We start from the raw sequence: 17,215 nt of genomic DNA, 5'->3' as shown, positions 1-17,215 counted from the left end.
AGCCCATTACTTGCCTGCCCATTCACAAGCTCATTTACATCATAGAGGCAGGAAAGAAGGGTAGGTGGATATTAGATTGGAGGGTGCCCCTTGCCCTTCGGGAGAAAGCCAGCACCATGTGACCCAATCCTGAGATCTCCCCTTGAACCTGCATCTGTTGTCCACAGCCCTGTTTCATGGGTTTGCTTGCAATCCCAGCAAGGGACCACTACTGAGCTTTGATGCAGCTGAAACCACTTGTCAATCGCAATGGTTAGCTCCTCCAGAGGCTTGTGCATCCTCCAACATTGGGGTTTAAGTACTATAAACTACAATAACCTGTTTAGCAGGCACACAGCATTTTATAGCTGCTGAGGGAGTTTCTAGCCAGCCCTGGTTAGCAAATTTCTTCTAGGGAAGCTGTCCAGAGACACAGTAGTCAAAACTGGTATTCTTGTACACAGATAAGGGTAAAATAGCCAAAATCCTAGAATACAATAGGACTGTACTCTCACTAACGAGAGACATCAAGTAGCGGTTTAACCTGAAGTCAACATGCCTCAAGTGAGGTTGAGAAGGCAGGTCTTCATGGTAACCACACCTGACAGGGCAATTGCACTCACGCTGTCAGCATAACTCTGTCTTGCAAACCAGACATCCAACTAAATGAGCTAACTGACTCCTTCATACAGAAAACAAATTACATTAAAAATCACGATAATCATCCCATAAATTAAGTTTTATAAAAAAAAGTCTCAATTTGAATACTGCATTGCATTATAACCCTGTTTGTTCTTTACTAATCAAACAGCTGTTGTCAATTGATCACTTCAGAATGAATAATAGAATCTCAGAATCTCTACAGTGTGTAAACAGGCCACTCAGGCCATCGAGTCCACAATGAGTCTCTGAAGAGCATCCTGGTCAGATCCGTCCCACAAACCTATCCCTATAGCCTAACATTTCCCATGGCTAACCCACCTAACCTGCACATCCCTGGACACTATGGGCTACTTAGCATGGTCAATCCACTTAACCTGCACATTTTTGGATGGTGGGAGGAAACCAGAGCACCTGAAGGAAACCCATGCATGCACAGGGAGAACATGCAAACTCCACACATACAGTAACCCGAGACTGGAATCGAACCAAGGTCCTTGGCACTGTAAGGCAGCAGTGCTATAAACTGAGGCACCATGCAAGAGTCCAAGCAACTATCAATAGACTTACTAAAGTGACAATTTACAAAGGCCAATATACAAGGTAGAATTTGTCAAGTTGACGAATCTGAAGTGCTGTTGAAAGCAGCATACCCAACTGTGTTTGTCGCAGCTGAAGTTTCAAATCATCAATCTTTCCATTCAGCCTTCTGGTTTGATCCTCATAGTCTACAAGTTGGCTTCTCACCCTTGCATACCGTTCCATCTGCAGCAAGAAAGGTCAGACAAAAATCATGATTACAAATACTTACTAGAAGACAACTCAGTGAATACCTTCTTTCATTTCTCCTGTATTCCTCCTATTATCCATATTGTACAATTAAAAATAGTTCTTATTTCAGTTACCTGAGCTCAATTGATTTATTCAACCAAAGCCACATTAAATGCTCTATTTTGTCAAAAGCCAAATTTAAACGCAATATCACTTGTCAATATGCAATATAAATATCTGATGTGAGCCCCTTTAAATATGATGAAACTGGAATAATAAGTACACCTACACAATTTTGAGGTTATCGTCTCTCTGCCTGATCAGGTCAAGCTAAAATTGGATTTCAAGTGCCTATTCAGAACAGTGCTACACCTGAAACAAGGTGATCCCATGCTTTTAACACATCTCTCATTTATATATCCATTTTGTAAGACAACAACAGAAAATATTTCAAGAGGAAGGGAAGGTGCAGGTCAATAGTGTGGAAACTATTGTCAAGAAATCATAGCATTGATGGGTGGAGTGTGACTTTAGGATGATGAATGTACAACTAACAAAGGAGACTACATACTACCAGCTGAAGGGAGGTCATCATATATTCAAAGAACATTTAAAGAATTGCAAGGATAAAGCAAACAGCATCTAAATCAGTTTGCTGTTTTGGTGACGTTTAGCAAGATGCTGCTGAAAATCAAACTCAGAGCAATGACACCAAAGACATAGAGCCATACAGAATGGAAACAGACCCTTTGGTCCAACTAATCCATACTGACCATAATCCCAAACTAAACTAGTCCACCTGTCTGCACTTGGCCCACATCCTTGCCAACTTTTCCTATTCATGTGCTTATCTCAGCGTCTTTTAAATGTTGTAAACATACTCACATCCACCACTTCCTTAGGAAGTTCATTCCACATGTGAACCACCCTCCGTGTAAAAGAATTGTCCCTCATGTCTTTTCTAAATCTCTCTCCTCTCACTTTAAAAATGATCCCTTAAAATCCCCTATCCTAGGGAAAGGTACCTAGTATTAACCCTATCAATACCCCTCGTGATTTTATAAACTTCTACAAGGTGACCTCTTAACATTCTGCACTCCAGTGGAAAATAGTCCCAGCCTTCCTTCATTAATCAAACCTTCCACACCCAGCAATGTTAAGGCATTTTCAAATGCAAAACATCAAGCACCCCAGCTGGTCGGGGATGAAAAAAAGCTCCCAAGCTCTGGTCTGAGTTTCAAGTTCTGCCTGCTGCAAACAACAACGTTCAGTGACAGCCTCCTTTGTGAAGTGACTGCATTGAAATGTTTGTATAGAATACACACAGTGGTATAGTTTCCTGCATTATGCTCTCCTCTACTTCCTTCTTATTGCAGCTGCTACTACTGTCTGGTGTCTCCTTGGTGGCTTCCCTCTTGTCACACAGGCCCAAAGGTATTTAACCAGACTACACATGGCTGCAAATCATTTATATGCAATCAAAAATAGTACAACATCAGAACAATGTTCTAAGAAGCCAGAAGTAAGTCACCAGAGCTAGCCAACAAACTAAAATATGCCCATATGTTCACCAGCACCCTGAAATGACAGACCATCAACTAACCTGACACTAGTGCATGATTCCTTTAAAAAGCAATGACAAATAATGTTAACATATTCCATCTATTTCATAGGGCAGCCCAATCCAATATGGCAGCAAGTGCACTTTCAACTTATGGGCACGCATGTCCTATAACTGATATTTGTGTGCCCACTTAGTGCTTCTAAAACAGGTATACTATGAGCAAATATCTGGGCCAACATATGGTAAGTGTCTCTCAAACCCCCATGCCATATTAAAGAACAATTTCCATCCAGGAATTGCAGTCCTGTCACGTATAGTGTCCCTGAAGGCATTATTCTTTGGACCTAACAGATGCAAGAGAAAATTATTTTCAGATGATTGTTATTATGAAGACTATAATAAACAGTATGCTAATATTTCAGGTTGTCCTCTACCTCATTCTGTAGCTGTTGTTCCAGAATCTGTTTTTGGTTTTGATATTCATCTTGGTCAAGCTTTCTTGAATATTCTGCTTTCTTCAATTCAGTTTGAAGAGTTAATTGTGCAGCAGAAGGTTGATTCAGCGCTGCAAATGCAATTTAGGAATTTTGATTCTGTCAGTTTTCATTAATACTTATATATTTCAACTTTTATCTGGTTGGGATTTTAAAGTATTTTTACATTTGCAGTTCTTGCTGTACTAAACCACTGGAATAAAAAAAATTCACAGTTTATGATGTTATGTCAATAGTATTCTTGAATCATTCTTGAGGAATTTATTAGTAACAGCCAAATTTGAACTCATACATTTTTGGTTGAGAGACAGGAAAGAAAAATTTACACTTTAACCCCGTTAATTATCCATTATCCTCAGCCCTCACTCTCTGGAAAATCCACACACAACCCTCTTTTTTAGTGCTTTCTACGTTGTTCAACGTACAAAACAAGAATTACATGGAATTCCAACAGGGAAACAAGTCATTTTGCAATAACCCATGTTGGTCTTTATCTTCTAAACTTGTAGTTAGGTTACTGGATGAGTGATCCAAAGGCGTGGTCTAACAGCCCAGATAATGAGAGTTCATATCCACGCAATTGTAGAATTTTAATTCAATCTTTAAAAAAAAATCTGGAAATAAAAAAAAGGTACCAGTATATGTGATCACAAAGCTGTCAGATTGTTTTAAAAAGCCCAATGGGTTAAATAATGCCATTTAGGGATAATGTTTTCTACACGATTCCAGTCCCACATCAACTGGTTGAATCTTAGCTTCCCTCTGAAGTAGCCTGGAAAGCAATTTAATCATAGGACCACATTCTAAATGTGATCCCTGTACTGATTATTTGATTTTTGACAAAACCTACATGGTTGAGTGGAATAAACCCAAACGTTCTCCAAGTATTTCAAAATTTAAATACGCTTAATAGGATCAAAATACTTTGTTGCAAAATTAGCTTTGAATTATGCATAGTGCACCAGGGAGTATATAGCACTGTTCCTTTGATACTTTGAATTTGAACAGTGACCATATTTGCCCAACAGAAATAACAGATTTATTTCTTTAAAACAGAGCATAATCTTGAAATATCTCTATCTTGAAATGAGAGGAATGCCATACTATTGTTTGGTGTCTCCCTCGCTGCTCCCCCATGTCACACAGCCCAAAGGTAGTTCTACCAGACCACCCATGACTGCAAACCATTTATATGTAAACAAAAATAATACAACATCAGAACAATTTTCCATGAGGCAAGTCCCCAGAGCTAGACAATAAACTAACAAAAAATGCCCATAAGTTAGCCAATTGCTTGAAATGACAGATCATCAAGGAACCTGGTACCAGTGCATGATCCCTTTAAAAAGCATCAATAAATAATGTTAATGTGTGCCCTGGATGTTTTGGGGCAGCCCAATCCAATATGACAAGAAGTACATTCTCAACTTTTGGGCATGCACTTCCTGCAATTGGCCACCTGTGTGACCACTTAGCATCTGTAAAACAGGCAGTGTAAGATCAATCTGGGCCAATATACAGCACACTTGTCTCCCAAAACCCCATCCCACCCAAAGAACATTTAATATTGTTGACCATCTAAATGTAATTAATTACTTTGCAATGTGCATGTAACAGCAATCTATTTCATAGAAACAAAACACACTAACTTTCAAGCAGTTTCTGATTTTCACGATGAGCTTCATCAAGCTGTTTTGTCAGCATGTTAATCTCAGTCTGAAGCCGTACATTTTCTGTCTTTAACGTAGTATAGTCTGCTACTTCCTTGAGCTTTTCATTCAACAGCTCATTTTGTTTCATTAACAAACAAACTTGGGCTGTAGCTGCATTCATTTCCACCTGTGTAATATGACAGTCTAATAAATAACTATTATCTGGATCAATTTTCAGATGGATTACATTATAATGCAATTTGAGAGCTAGATTTTCCATGATTCATTGGTATAGTTAGTAAATCTAGTTAACAGATTGTCAAAACATTTCATGTAGAAGAACATACAAATTTTAATTGAAGAGAAGACACATAGTTTTAAAACTTAATATGTTAGTACAAGGATGAATAACACAGAAAATGAATTTTTGACAAAAACTTAATGAGAAGTAAAAACCTAAAACACCAAAATTGCAACTCATCGCAATAAAAGCCAAAAGAACTGTGGATGCTGTAAATCAGGAACGAAAACAATGTTCTTGGAATAGCTCAGCAGGTCTGGCAGCATCTGTGAAGGAAAAGAGCAGAGTTAACCCGTTCTGGAGGAAGGGTCAGCAGACCCCACATGTTAACCCTGTTCTTTCCTTCACAGGTGCTGCCAAGCCTGCTGAGCTTTTGCAGCAAATTTGTTTTTGTTACAATTCATCTCAATTAGGGGAAGCAGTAGCGCTGTGGTAATGTCACTGGACTAATAATCCAAAAACTCCAGGCTCATCTTCTGGGATAACAAAATGTGAGGCTGGATGAACACAGCAGGCCAAGCAGCATCTCAGGAGCACAAAAGCTGATGTTTCGGGCCTAGAACCTTCATCAGATGAAGGGTCTAGGCCCGAAACGTCAGCTTTTGTGCTCCTGAGATGCTGCTTGGCCTGCTGTGTTCATCCAGCCTCACATTTTGTTGTCTTGGATTCTCCAGCGTCTGCAGTTCCCATTATCTCATCTTCTGGGCATGTGTTTGAATTAATTTGAAACCACAGATAGCTTTAATTTAGTAAGAATCTGGAGTAAAAGCTAACCTAATAGCAACCATGGAATCAGTGTTGATAGGTTTTATAACAATCTGATTCATGAATATCCTTTAGGGTTGGAAATCTGCATTTTAATCTGGTCTGGCCTTACCAGTGACTCAAGATCCACAGCAATATGGTTAATCCTTAAATGTCCCCTAGGCAATAAATGCTGGCCTAAGCGGCGACACTAATATCCCACAAGTAAATAATTTTTTCTTAAAAACTAGTGAACCTATCAGCAGCAAATGTGAGAGAAAAACAGCCTGTGGTTGGAGGTATAATAAGAAGGCAAACAGTTTTAATAATGAGTAGCCAGAGTCGTCAGGATAAGGTAGGTGGAAAGGGGAGCTACAAATTTAGGGGTAGAAAGGGAGGTATCAAAGGCAAGAAAACAGTTTTAATCATTGTGAAAAAAAATACTCAGCTAACCATGAGCCAGAAAAACCTGAAATCTCTGGGAAATGAATGATTTGTAAATTAACGTGGAATTTATAGCTTATAGTCACATGTCCAGGATGTTTTATAATCGAACAAAAATTAGAAGATGTGACTGTAATGAAAATTGTCATTGAGTATTGCTAAAAAAATGAGAGATTTTGTCTAAGCTTTTTGTCTTGCATCCATCAAAACAATTCAAAAGAATGACCAATGCAACGAGAAACCAATATTATGCTGCAAGAGATGAAAATGCTGTTCTGTTGGCAAGTGGACACAATAGAAAAATCAAAATGTAGCCCTGAAAATCAAAAGTAGTCCTCAAGAAAATATCAAGAAAAGAGCTCAGAAAAAATATTTTGACCCATGCTTGAACCATCTTCCATATTAAGCGAGTGCCAAAATTGGGACGTATGTAGCACAGACAACACAAATGTCATACTGATGAAATCATAGCTTTCAGGCTACATTTGAGACAGTTGAATCTTTTTGGGTATATTCTCTAACACCACCAGAGATAGCATGGTGGTATACAGTGAGGACGGACAGGCCATAAAAGAGTTCTCGGCAGGAGTATATCTGGTTTAGCACACTAGATACAGCAAATAAAAAAATCAAGCCCGTATTCAGAAAATCTCTGCTCCAGATTGAACCACAGCTCTAACAAAGCTGTGTTACTCTGTTGACTTTACTGGCATCCACCTGTCAAAATCCAAAATTATCCAGGTTTATTCAGTCCAGAAGGGACGACATCAAGCCAACCAAATATCACTCCATCAATTCTTTTCCACAATAAACAACGTGATAGAAGGAGCCATTAACAGTGCGATTAAGCAGTATTTATTCATCAAGGAGAAATGAATTACAGTTCTGCTCGGATCAATTGGATTTACACTTCATTCCACACCTCTATCGAGGCTGTAAAGTGTTGACATTAAGGCAACATCTGACTTAGAGCGGCATTAAGATGCGCTTGTAAAACTGAGTCAATGGGAATCTGAGACTACTTTCCAGTGGCTGGAGTCATACGCAGCACAAAGGAAAATAGCCATGCTTTTTGGAAGCCAATAAGCTCAGCCCCAGGACACTGCTGCAGGAGTTCCTAGAGACAGTGTCCTATTTCCAAGTACTTTGAGCAGTTTCAACAATCTTCTCATCACACTTTTTGAAAAAAAAATGGTGATGTCGACTGTTAATGCAATGTTCAGTTCTATTTGTGGCTCCTCAGACAATGCAACAGTGTGTGTACACAATCAGCAAGACCTGGATAACATTTAAGCATGGGCTGATAAATGGCACCATTCAAGTCTCACAAAAACCAACAATGGCCATCTCCAACCAAAAGAGTCTGACTGCCCACCTTTGACATTATGATATTTGTAGAGTCCCTGGCTATCAACATAGCCCAGAAGCCTAAAATAGTCCGGCCACCTAAACAGATCAGAGGCTTTCTCCTCTGCATATCCATTTCCTATGATCAATTCAGTTCTAACAACATGAATAGCATTGTGGATATGTCTTCCTCATGCAGCCTGTGGTAGATTAAGACGTTGGCTCACCATCACCTTCTCAAAAGAACAATAAATATAACATCGTCAGTGATACCACATCCCTTGACTGAACTGAAAAGTCTTATTGTTCTTACTAGTTTCAGGCCCGTCTTTGATTGTCCTAGGAGGGACATCATTTCACGTACATAAAAGCAAAATACTGCAGATGTTGGAAATCTGAAACAAATACAGAATGCTGGAGAAACACAGCAAGTCAGGCAGCATCTGTAGACAGAGAAACAGAGTTAACAGAAAACACAAGTTAACACCAAACTCAAAAAAAACTCACTTCTCTGGCATTCTCTTATTTGGAACATCAGTTCAATTGGGAGAAAAAAAAATTAAGGGAATATTTTCTGTTTAAAGCTGGTTTTATTTTACATTGGACTCAAGAATAAGCTATGACCGTCAGGCCATGAGATGTAGGTGCAGAAGTAGGCCAGTCAGCTCATTGAGTCTCCGAGGCCATTCCAATGAGTTGATGGCTGACCTGATAATCCTCATTCTACTTTCCTGCCTTATCCCCAACACCCTTGATCCCTTACTGATTAAAAATCTATTTCAGCCTTGAATATATTTAACATTGCAGCCTTGATTGCCCTTTGCAATAAAGAATTCCACAGATATGTTACCCTCATCACCAGTCTTAAACATAAAACTCCTCATTTTAAGATTATGCCCACTGGTCCTACACTTTTCCACAAGGACAAAACAATCTTTCCACATAATGTCCTGTTAAGCCCCAAAAAAGAAATCTTGTATGTTTCAATAAAATTGCCTCTCATTCTTCTATGACAAGTACATGTCAAACCTACTCAACTTCTCGTAAGGCAGTTCCTTCATACCTGCTATCAGCCTAGTGAATCTTATCTGGAGTGCCTCCAATGTCAGTATATCTTTCCCTAGATGGGGCTCAGAACTGTTCATGGTATTCAAGTTGTGATCTGGCTACTGCATTGTACAGCTTTAGCACATCCTCCCTACTTTTATACTTCATTCCCTTCGAAATAAAGGAGAAAATTCGATTTTCATTCCCCATTACCTGCTGAATTTGAATGATAGCTCTTCGTGATTCATGGATAAAGACTCCCAAATCCTTCTGATCTGTAGCTTTTCTGCAGTTTATTTTCTATTTAAAAAATATTCACTTCCTCTATTTTTCCTGTCAAAGTGCATAACCTTACATTTTCCCATACTATATTCCAATAGCCAGGTTTTTGCACACTTCCTTCACTTGTCTACATCCCACATAAATCAGTTTTCTGAAAAGCAAAGAGGGAAACCAGTTTATGTCTTCCTCTTCAAGTCATTTGTGATACTACCTTTAATTGTCATTCTATCATACTTACATAAAAAACAAATGGATCACATTTTTCATTACAAAATTGTCCTGTGGGAATAATGAGTACTCTGATCAGATCATTAGTTGCTGCGTATAATGCAAACTCATAAATGGGCAGAAGGTTATCATTTTCTGCGATGAAAATGACCCAGTTTTTTTTATTTGTGGATAACCTAGAAGGGTTAGATGTCTCAAAAATTTCAGCAACAGGTGCTCCATGTTGCTACTAAGCAGTTGACACACAAATGGTATTTTTCACTAACACAGAACAATGTTTTGGCTTGATGGCTATGAAAAAGCTATGTATACAATACATCACATCCAAACAGCACATCCCGTCAACCATTCACAACAGTTACAAGACCGACAGTACTCAACGAGCTCTTTTTGCTCGTTGAGGAGCTCACAACTCAGTGTCCTATGTTGATATGGTTCTGCAACCAGACAGGCCTTGTTTAACAATACTAACTGTGTCACAAAATACACTAACAACTAATTTAAGATCACCGTTTGGGCTCACAATATGACACACTCATGCTTATGAGACTACATATATTCATATGGAGGGCCGTGTCCTCTGCAAAAGGAAGGACTGTGTCCAACTAAACAAAAGCTTGGAATTAACTGGTCACTGGTGCATTCTCGACGGTAGCACCTCAAGCAATACAGTCCACTTGCTTTCCATTCTGCACTGTCTTTTCATGCAGTATAAATTGCTATTCCTTCCAAAATCCGGTAGTCTTGTGACTCTGTCTTGTTCAATATAAAAGAAAATGCGACAACAGCATTTTTTTTTCAGAAATACTCAAATTCTGTACTACCATGAGAGTTTTTTTAAGCAGTTTACCTCCAGCTTCTTAACTTCAACACGAGCTTCTTGGAGTTCCTCTCTTTTGGAATGAATAATAACAGACTCCTCGTGCAGTCGAGCTGCCTCTGCTGTTGAGGGAAACCATCCTTTGGTGACTTATGCTATAATATTTCTGTTATCTTATATGCTCAATTTCAGTTTTTTAAATTTAAAATGCACTTAAACAGTTATATAGGTGTTAATATTTGTTATAATCTCATATTATTACTACAGGAAACCTTTCAGATGATAAAAATTTATCATAAGAATAGCACAATCACGCTTTAGCTTAAGACAATATACATGGATGATTCTCCTTAGTTTACCTGGTGAAGAACTTATCAAAATAAAAATTAAGTGCTATTCATAACATTCACAGTTTACTTACAACATTAAGGCAGCTTATTACACAAGAACAAATTATTTGACATCTACCAGGGTTAAGCAATGAATATGCATGTTTGGAAGACTTTCTGATTAACTGAGACAAGCAAATCTACTGCTGATATAACTTTTGGATGCAGCATATTAAAAAATATCATGTCTACAGAATAAAAAATAAGCAAAGACAAAAATCAAAATTTTACAAAATGAAATGCTTGAAGTGTATAACCCTAAAGTAAGTCTTTAAGAAAAGTGTAAGGTTAAAAGGATAATGGAAGTGAGATCAGAGGTTGAAATACTACACCTACATATTTGAGAATGCTTGGCAAAGGCAAGGCAAGGCTTACCTGTGAACAGTTAGGTTCCAAACGTTATTCTGTTTGTTTCTAACAGTTTTTCCCTTTGGGAAACATTGCAGAGATGTTGGAAAGAATAATAGGCTGGTTATCAACCTACTTGAAATGCTTCACGAATGGTCCTGCCATGACCAACAAGTTCACATGCTTCCACTTCAGAAATAGTGGCACAACCTCCTGAGCCCCAAGAGGTCTTCCAAAAGAAATGCCACAGAAGACGACCTTTCCTGCTTCTGGATTTTAGGAAAATTTGGTTTCAGGCGAATATCCCACAGTGAGCACCAAGGACCGTAAAAAAGACAGTGGAAACTTAGGAAATCAGGAGGTGATTTCAAACAGGCTGTAGTGAAGTGGAGGCCTATCACACAGGAATAAAACACTCTTTGGGCTAAAAAAGGTCCAAGTAGGACTTCCTAATTTCACTGGAAGGAAACCTATCCCTTGTAGGTGCCATTACGTGCAAAGTGATAATATAAATGCAACAGAGATTTCTTATGATTGGGGTGTTAATAATGTGGTTCACATTGGAAAACAACAAATAAGCTATTGTTGCATAAAACGCAGATAAAACAATCTGGATTGCAAGTATGATTAGCCTGCAAGCTACAGCTCTTGATTTCTAATGAAGAAGTTAAGCGAAGTCAGAAAAAGGTAAAAGAAACTGCATTTCAAAATAATAAAGTGTTGAGCTGGATGAACAGAGCAGGGCAAGCAGCATCTTAGGAGCACAAAAGCTGATGTTTCGGGCCTAGTCCCTTCATCAGAAAAGGGGGATGGGGAGAGAATTCTGAAATAAATAGGGAGGGGGGAGGCGGATCGATGATGGATAGAGGAGAAGATAGGTGGAGAGGACAGTATAGATGGGGAGGTGCGGAGGGGATAGGTCAGTCCGGGGAGAACGGACAGGTCAAGGCGGTAGGATGAGGTTAGTAGGTAGGAAATGGGGGTGCAGCTTGGGGTTGGGGGAGGGGATAGGTGAGAGGAAGAACAGGTTAGGGAGGTGGGGATGAGCTGGGCTGGTTTTGGGATGCAGTAGGGGGAGGGGAGACTTTGAAGCTTGTGAAATCCATATTGATACCATCGGGCTGCACGGTTCCCAAGCGGAATACGAGTTGCTGTTCCTGCAACCTTCGGGTGGCATCATTGTGGCACTGCAGGAGGCTCAGGATGGACAGGTCGTCTAAGCGAGGGGGAGTTGAAATGGTTTGCGACTGGGAAGTGCAGTTGTTTATTGCGAACTGAGCGGAGGTGTTCTGCAAAGCGGTCCCCAAGCCTCCGCTTAGTTTCCCCAATGTAGAGGAGGCCACAATGGGTACAGCAGATGCAGTATACCACATTGGCAGATGTGCAGGTGAACCTCTGCTTAATATGGAAAGTCATCTTGGGGCCTGGGATGTGGGTGAGGGAAGTGGTGTGGGGGCAAGTGTAGCACTTCCTGCAGTTGCAGGGGAATGTGCGGGGTGCGGTGGGGTTGGAGGGATGTGTGGAGAGGACAAGGGAGTCCCGTTGTGGCTTCCTCTACATTGGGGAAACCAAGCGGAAGCTTGTGGACCGCTTTGCAGAACACCTATGCTCGGTTTGCAACAAACAACTGCACCTCCCAGTCGTGAACCATTTCAACTCCCCCTCGCATTCCTTAGATGAGATGTCCATCCTGGGCCTCCTGCAGTGCCACAATGATGCCACCGAAGGTTGCAGGTACAGCCACCTATATTCCACTTGGGTATCAATGTGGATTTCACAAGGTTCAAAATCTCCCCTCCCCCTACTGCATCCCAAAACCAGCCCAGCAGGTCCCCACCTTCCTAACCTATTCTTCCTCTCACTATCCCTCCTCCCACCTCAAGCCACACCTCCATTTCCTACCCACTAACCTCATCCCACCCCCTTGACCTGCCCGTCCTCCCTGGCCTGACCTATCCCCTCCCTACCTCCTCATCTACACTGTCATCTCCACCTATCTTCTCTTCTATTCATCTTTGATCCGCCTCCCTCCCTATTTATTTTAGAACCCTGTCCCGCACCCCTTTTTTCTGATGAAGGGTCTAGGCCCGAAACGTCAGCTTTTGTGCTCCAAAGATGCTGCTCGGCCTGCTGTATTCATCCAGCTCCACACTTTGTGATCTCAGATTCTTCAGCATCTGCAGTTCCCATTATCTCTGATGCATTTGAAAATAGTTGGTTAGATAAGCCTTGAAACATGACCTGGACAAAAAGAGATAAACTGGTCAAGTTAGATACTTCCATATTGTTAAGTCTTAAACAGGACTGTTCAATTCAAAACCAAAGGCACTCTGAATGTTTTTAAAAATGAAACCACAGTATTGTCTTGTAAATAAATAGTCCTTTGCATTGTCCTGTAAATAGTCTAGCAAAATTGATACATCATATTATACATTACATACTCAATTATATTTTTCAAACAAAAACTATTTTGTAGGAATATCAAAGAATTCTCTTGTTTGTATACATAGTGTGGTATTTGTACAGATTCTGCATAAATGTACAATATTCTAAATCCTGTGAAGTATAATTAAGCCGCAAAGTTTTGAATCACACCTTCAAGTCTTTTCTCATTTGCAGTCACTTTTTCCATTCTTTGACGATGCTCTTCCTGTAGTTCCAGTTGATACCTGTGCAGAAGACTGAATTATTTTAGATGGCACAATAAAAGCAAATCTTAAGTGGAATAAAAGTTAAATCTCAGTCAGAAGAGGGAAGATTCAAAACTCTCAAACTTAGATAAGTCTATCAATCTAATACAGAAGTACAAACATTTGTGTAATAGTGATATTTTTCTAGCAAAGGTCACTTTTACAAGTATTATTAAAGATCAGATGAACTAGAGACAGTTAATTAATGCAATAACAACTTCTTATTAGGACTCTTCCAAACATGTTTTCCAGTCATCTCAACACTACAGAAGAGTGAAATTTGTCAAAAACTTCAAACATTGGATTCTTGCACTCTCTCTTACACACTTCATAGATTTTCCAAGCAGCATATCTGGGTGAACAAAATTATGCTGATGTTTGCTACATTTTAAAATACAAGCCAGGTATAATTTTAAACATAAAAATGAAAATTATGATCACTACTGCTAAGAATACAATACATGAATTAAACAGCCATGGTCTCAGGTCCAATCACAACAATTTAAGGGCTCTAAAAACTATAAAACTGTGTAGTCTTTACTCTTCCTGTGTGTACCAGATACTCTCCTTTTTTAAAACCTGTCACCTGCGTTTGATGTTGTTTTATTTTGTTCCCTTTGAGTAAGCAAATAATAAAATCCCTTTTTTGTTCACGAAAGGCTTAGTAATTGGCTTTTTTTTCCAGTGAAAAACGTCTTGACTGAAGTGCTAACTGCAAGCTAAAAAGAGAACTTTTGTTGTGACCTCAACCTGAGGTAAAATAGGAACAGAAACATCCTTTTCATTTGTCGTAACACAGCATTAGAACATAGTTGCATTTAAAACAAATTTGCTTAGAATACTAAGGGAAGGCAAGTTTGTGACTTTGTGTAACAGTTGCTACACATTGAGAGTGCGCATTCTTTGATTTAACTATGTCTTTGCATCATGCATGGCTTACCTGCACAGTTCAGTTTTCAGCTTCTGCTCGTAAGTTTCCTCAATATTTTTCACTGCAAGCTCCCGTCTCCGCAGATCGTCCTCTAAACTCTTGTTCTTTTGGTCATGCAAATCCTGAGTCCTGACATGACAGATTAATCATTAAGGAAATCTGAACTTGAACACAAGAACATGCTGTCAGGAATGCAAAGTGATGACTTTCTATTCTGCAGTCCGCTAACCCCTAACATAGATTTTAAAAATTAAGTATAACAAGTGCCTAAAATGTAATATTGTTATATGAGAATTATTCAGTTCAATCTTACTTATAAATGAAAATGATTAACCTGATGGAATAGTAAAAGCAATTTTTAATTATCTGTACAAGCCAAAGTCAGAAGTGTAAAAAGCTAGATACTGCATGTCTTATGGTAAACCATTATCACTTCATGCTCACGATTCTGTACAAAGTGAAAACATAATCTTGAGCACGGTTTTTAGAAGGAGAACTTCATTGACAGTCATGAAATCATACAAATATTTGTCTCAACTCAGAGTTAATTTACACCATTTGCACATTTCGACCAGTAGCAGATTATAGTTTTAAAAAACTTTTACTAAGTCCTGCTAGCCTAGAAGCACGTTAAAACAAAATTAGATGACTGGATGTGAAATATGATAATAAGGAGGCTAACAAATGACAGCAGAAAAACTATTGCTTGATATCTAACTGCAGGTAATGCTGATTTTTTGGTCATGCGGAAATGCTCTGTAAAATCTCCAAGTTGGTGAATCAGTTAAATTTCCTGCTGTTTAAATTTTGAAGAATAAAAATGCCTGCTGTGCCTCTCAGTTGAAAAATAAGCCACATTCACAAAATCAGTAGGTGCTTGTTAACATGAGTCTTAGGTTAATAATTATAGGAATATTGCTGTTTAACTGCTTCCATAGCCTATTATTATCTGTAATATACAGCTGTAAACTCACTCTTCAAATAGCAGTTCCAAATGGTTCTTAAGGCATCAGCTGGCTTTAATGTGGAGTAATGAAAACCAGGATATATTTATATAAAGAATTAAGTACATAAAGGGAATTAAATGTATTGAATGAGCTTTTATCATTTTTAATACAGTGAAGTGAACAGAACTTCATTACATCTTGAAACGTCTAAGGTTTGTCCATAATAGATATTGGATAAAGTGGCATGGATGGGTTAAGAGAAAAAAAAATGGTGGTTGTTGTGGAATCATGAGTTAGCATTGTGTTTTGAAATGCTACTACGAATGGATAGCATTCGTTTTGATAGGGATGAGTAAAGATTGGGAAGTGCAGGGGAATAGAAAGAGAGAAAGGATATGGAGACATGTAGGCTTCAGGAGGTGAGTAGGTGGGACCCATGACGTAACATGGGTGGGGTAGTGAGAATGTATGGGGAGTAGAGTGAGCATAAGAGGTAAGAGCTTTTTTTGCTTTGATGTTTCTATTACAGAATCCCAGAGTACAGGGCTGTGGTCTTTTAAATGCCCACCTCAACATCCAGCGCTCTGTGGGTGTCTCCAGACTTTTTCTGGGGGTGGTATGCCAACTATTCCAGTTATCCGCCACTTCTAAATCATAAAGTGACCATTTGGGAAATTTTCTCCTGAGTCAGCTTTGCAAAATTTGCTACCCAACTCAGGATCAAAAGTTCTGTATTCTTTCCCATTCTCCACAGATACTAGACCTGCTGAGTATTTCCAGCATTTTCTGTTCATGTTTCAAATTTCCCAGCATCCACAGAATTTTGCTTTTATTTTAATACTCTTGGGTCCTGCTTCCCCGCCACCACGTTATATTTGTTTTCGACCTGCTACATTATTTGCTGCGAACAACTAACACTGCTGTATCAGTTTCAGTGGCTCCCTTACAAAAGCTGCTAAGATTAACAATTAATGGGTAACACAAACATTTTCAGTCAGTCAATCAGAGTCAATGTTTCACTCGAAGAGTATGTCAATAATTGGTCACTTACAAAAAAGTTTCAGATCAACAAGAAAAATCATAAGTACATTGAAGCTCTTCTGGGACTTTGTTTAAAATGTCAATTATGATAAAGAAATATTATTCTTTACTTAATTTCCCACTTCTACTTACAGTTCAAAGGCTTCGATTCGTTGTCGAAGTTCAATCTCTCTATTTCGCACAGCTTCAATATCTTTCAGTAAACTTTGCCTCTGTATATATATTTCTTTTTCCTCAATCTGTAAAATAATTGATATCTAAACGTAATTTGTCTGATAAGGGTAATTTAAATTTTATAAATGCTCAATTTTGTGATATACCAAATAAAGAGAGAAATCCAGATTAATTCTTACTTTCATACACGTGAATTACCAAGTTTCAAATAAAGTTAATATTTGACACAATATTTTGTTGTCAGTCTATTTAAAATATCTAGCTTTGCAAACACTGTGATGTATCCAAAACATGTGCAAATTTCTCCCATAATTTTCAAAAGAGAACAAATACATCAAATTTTACCATAAGTCACCTCAGTA

General features: G+C 38.8%; 1 protein-coding gene across 2 annotated transcripts in view; it reads right to left on the bottom strand.

Annotated features, from left to right (window-relative positions):
- ofd1 (OFD1 centriole and centriolar satellite protein) overlaps positions 1-17,215 on the bottom strand; it is a 77,728-nt gene that overhangs the window by 37,163 nt on the left and 23,350 nt on the right. For both annotated transcript variants that reach the window (XM_048540255.2, XM_059650377.1), the window contains exons 9-15: positions 16,812-16,918; positions 14,701-14,820; positions 13,666-13,739; positions 10,364-10,455; positions 5,118-5,307; positions 3,409-3,539; positions 1,293-1,404 (exon numbers count right to left, since the gene is read on the bottom strand). In XM_048540255.2, coding sequence (XP_048396212.1) covers positions 1,293-1,404; positions 3,409-3,539; positions 5,118-5,307; positions 10,364-10,455; positions 13,666-13,739; positions 14,701-14,820; positions 16,812-16,918 — 826 coding nt within the window. The remainder of the gene's footprint in view (positions 1-1,292; positions 1,405-3,408; positions 3,540-5,117; positions 5,308-10,363; positions 10,456-13,665; positions 13,740-14,700; positions 14,821-16,811; positions 16,919-17,215) is intronic.

This window comes from Stegostoma tigrinum, chromosome 12 (assembly GCF_030684315.1).
Source record: "Stegostoma tigrinum isolate sSteTig4 chromosome 12, sSteTig4.hap1, whole genome shotgun sequence".
Classification (NCBI taxonomy): Eukaryota; Metazoa; Chordata; class Chondrichthyes; order Orectolobiformes; family Stegostomatidae; genus Stegostoma; species Stegostoma tigrinum.
The sequence above is the reverse complement of the archived record's forward strand: the minus strand, read 5'-3'. Positions and strand labels throughout refer to the sequence as shown.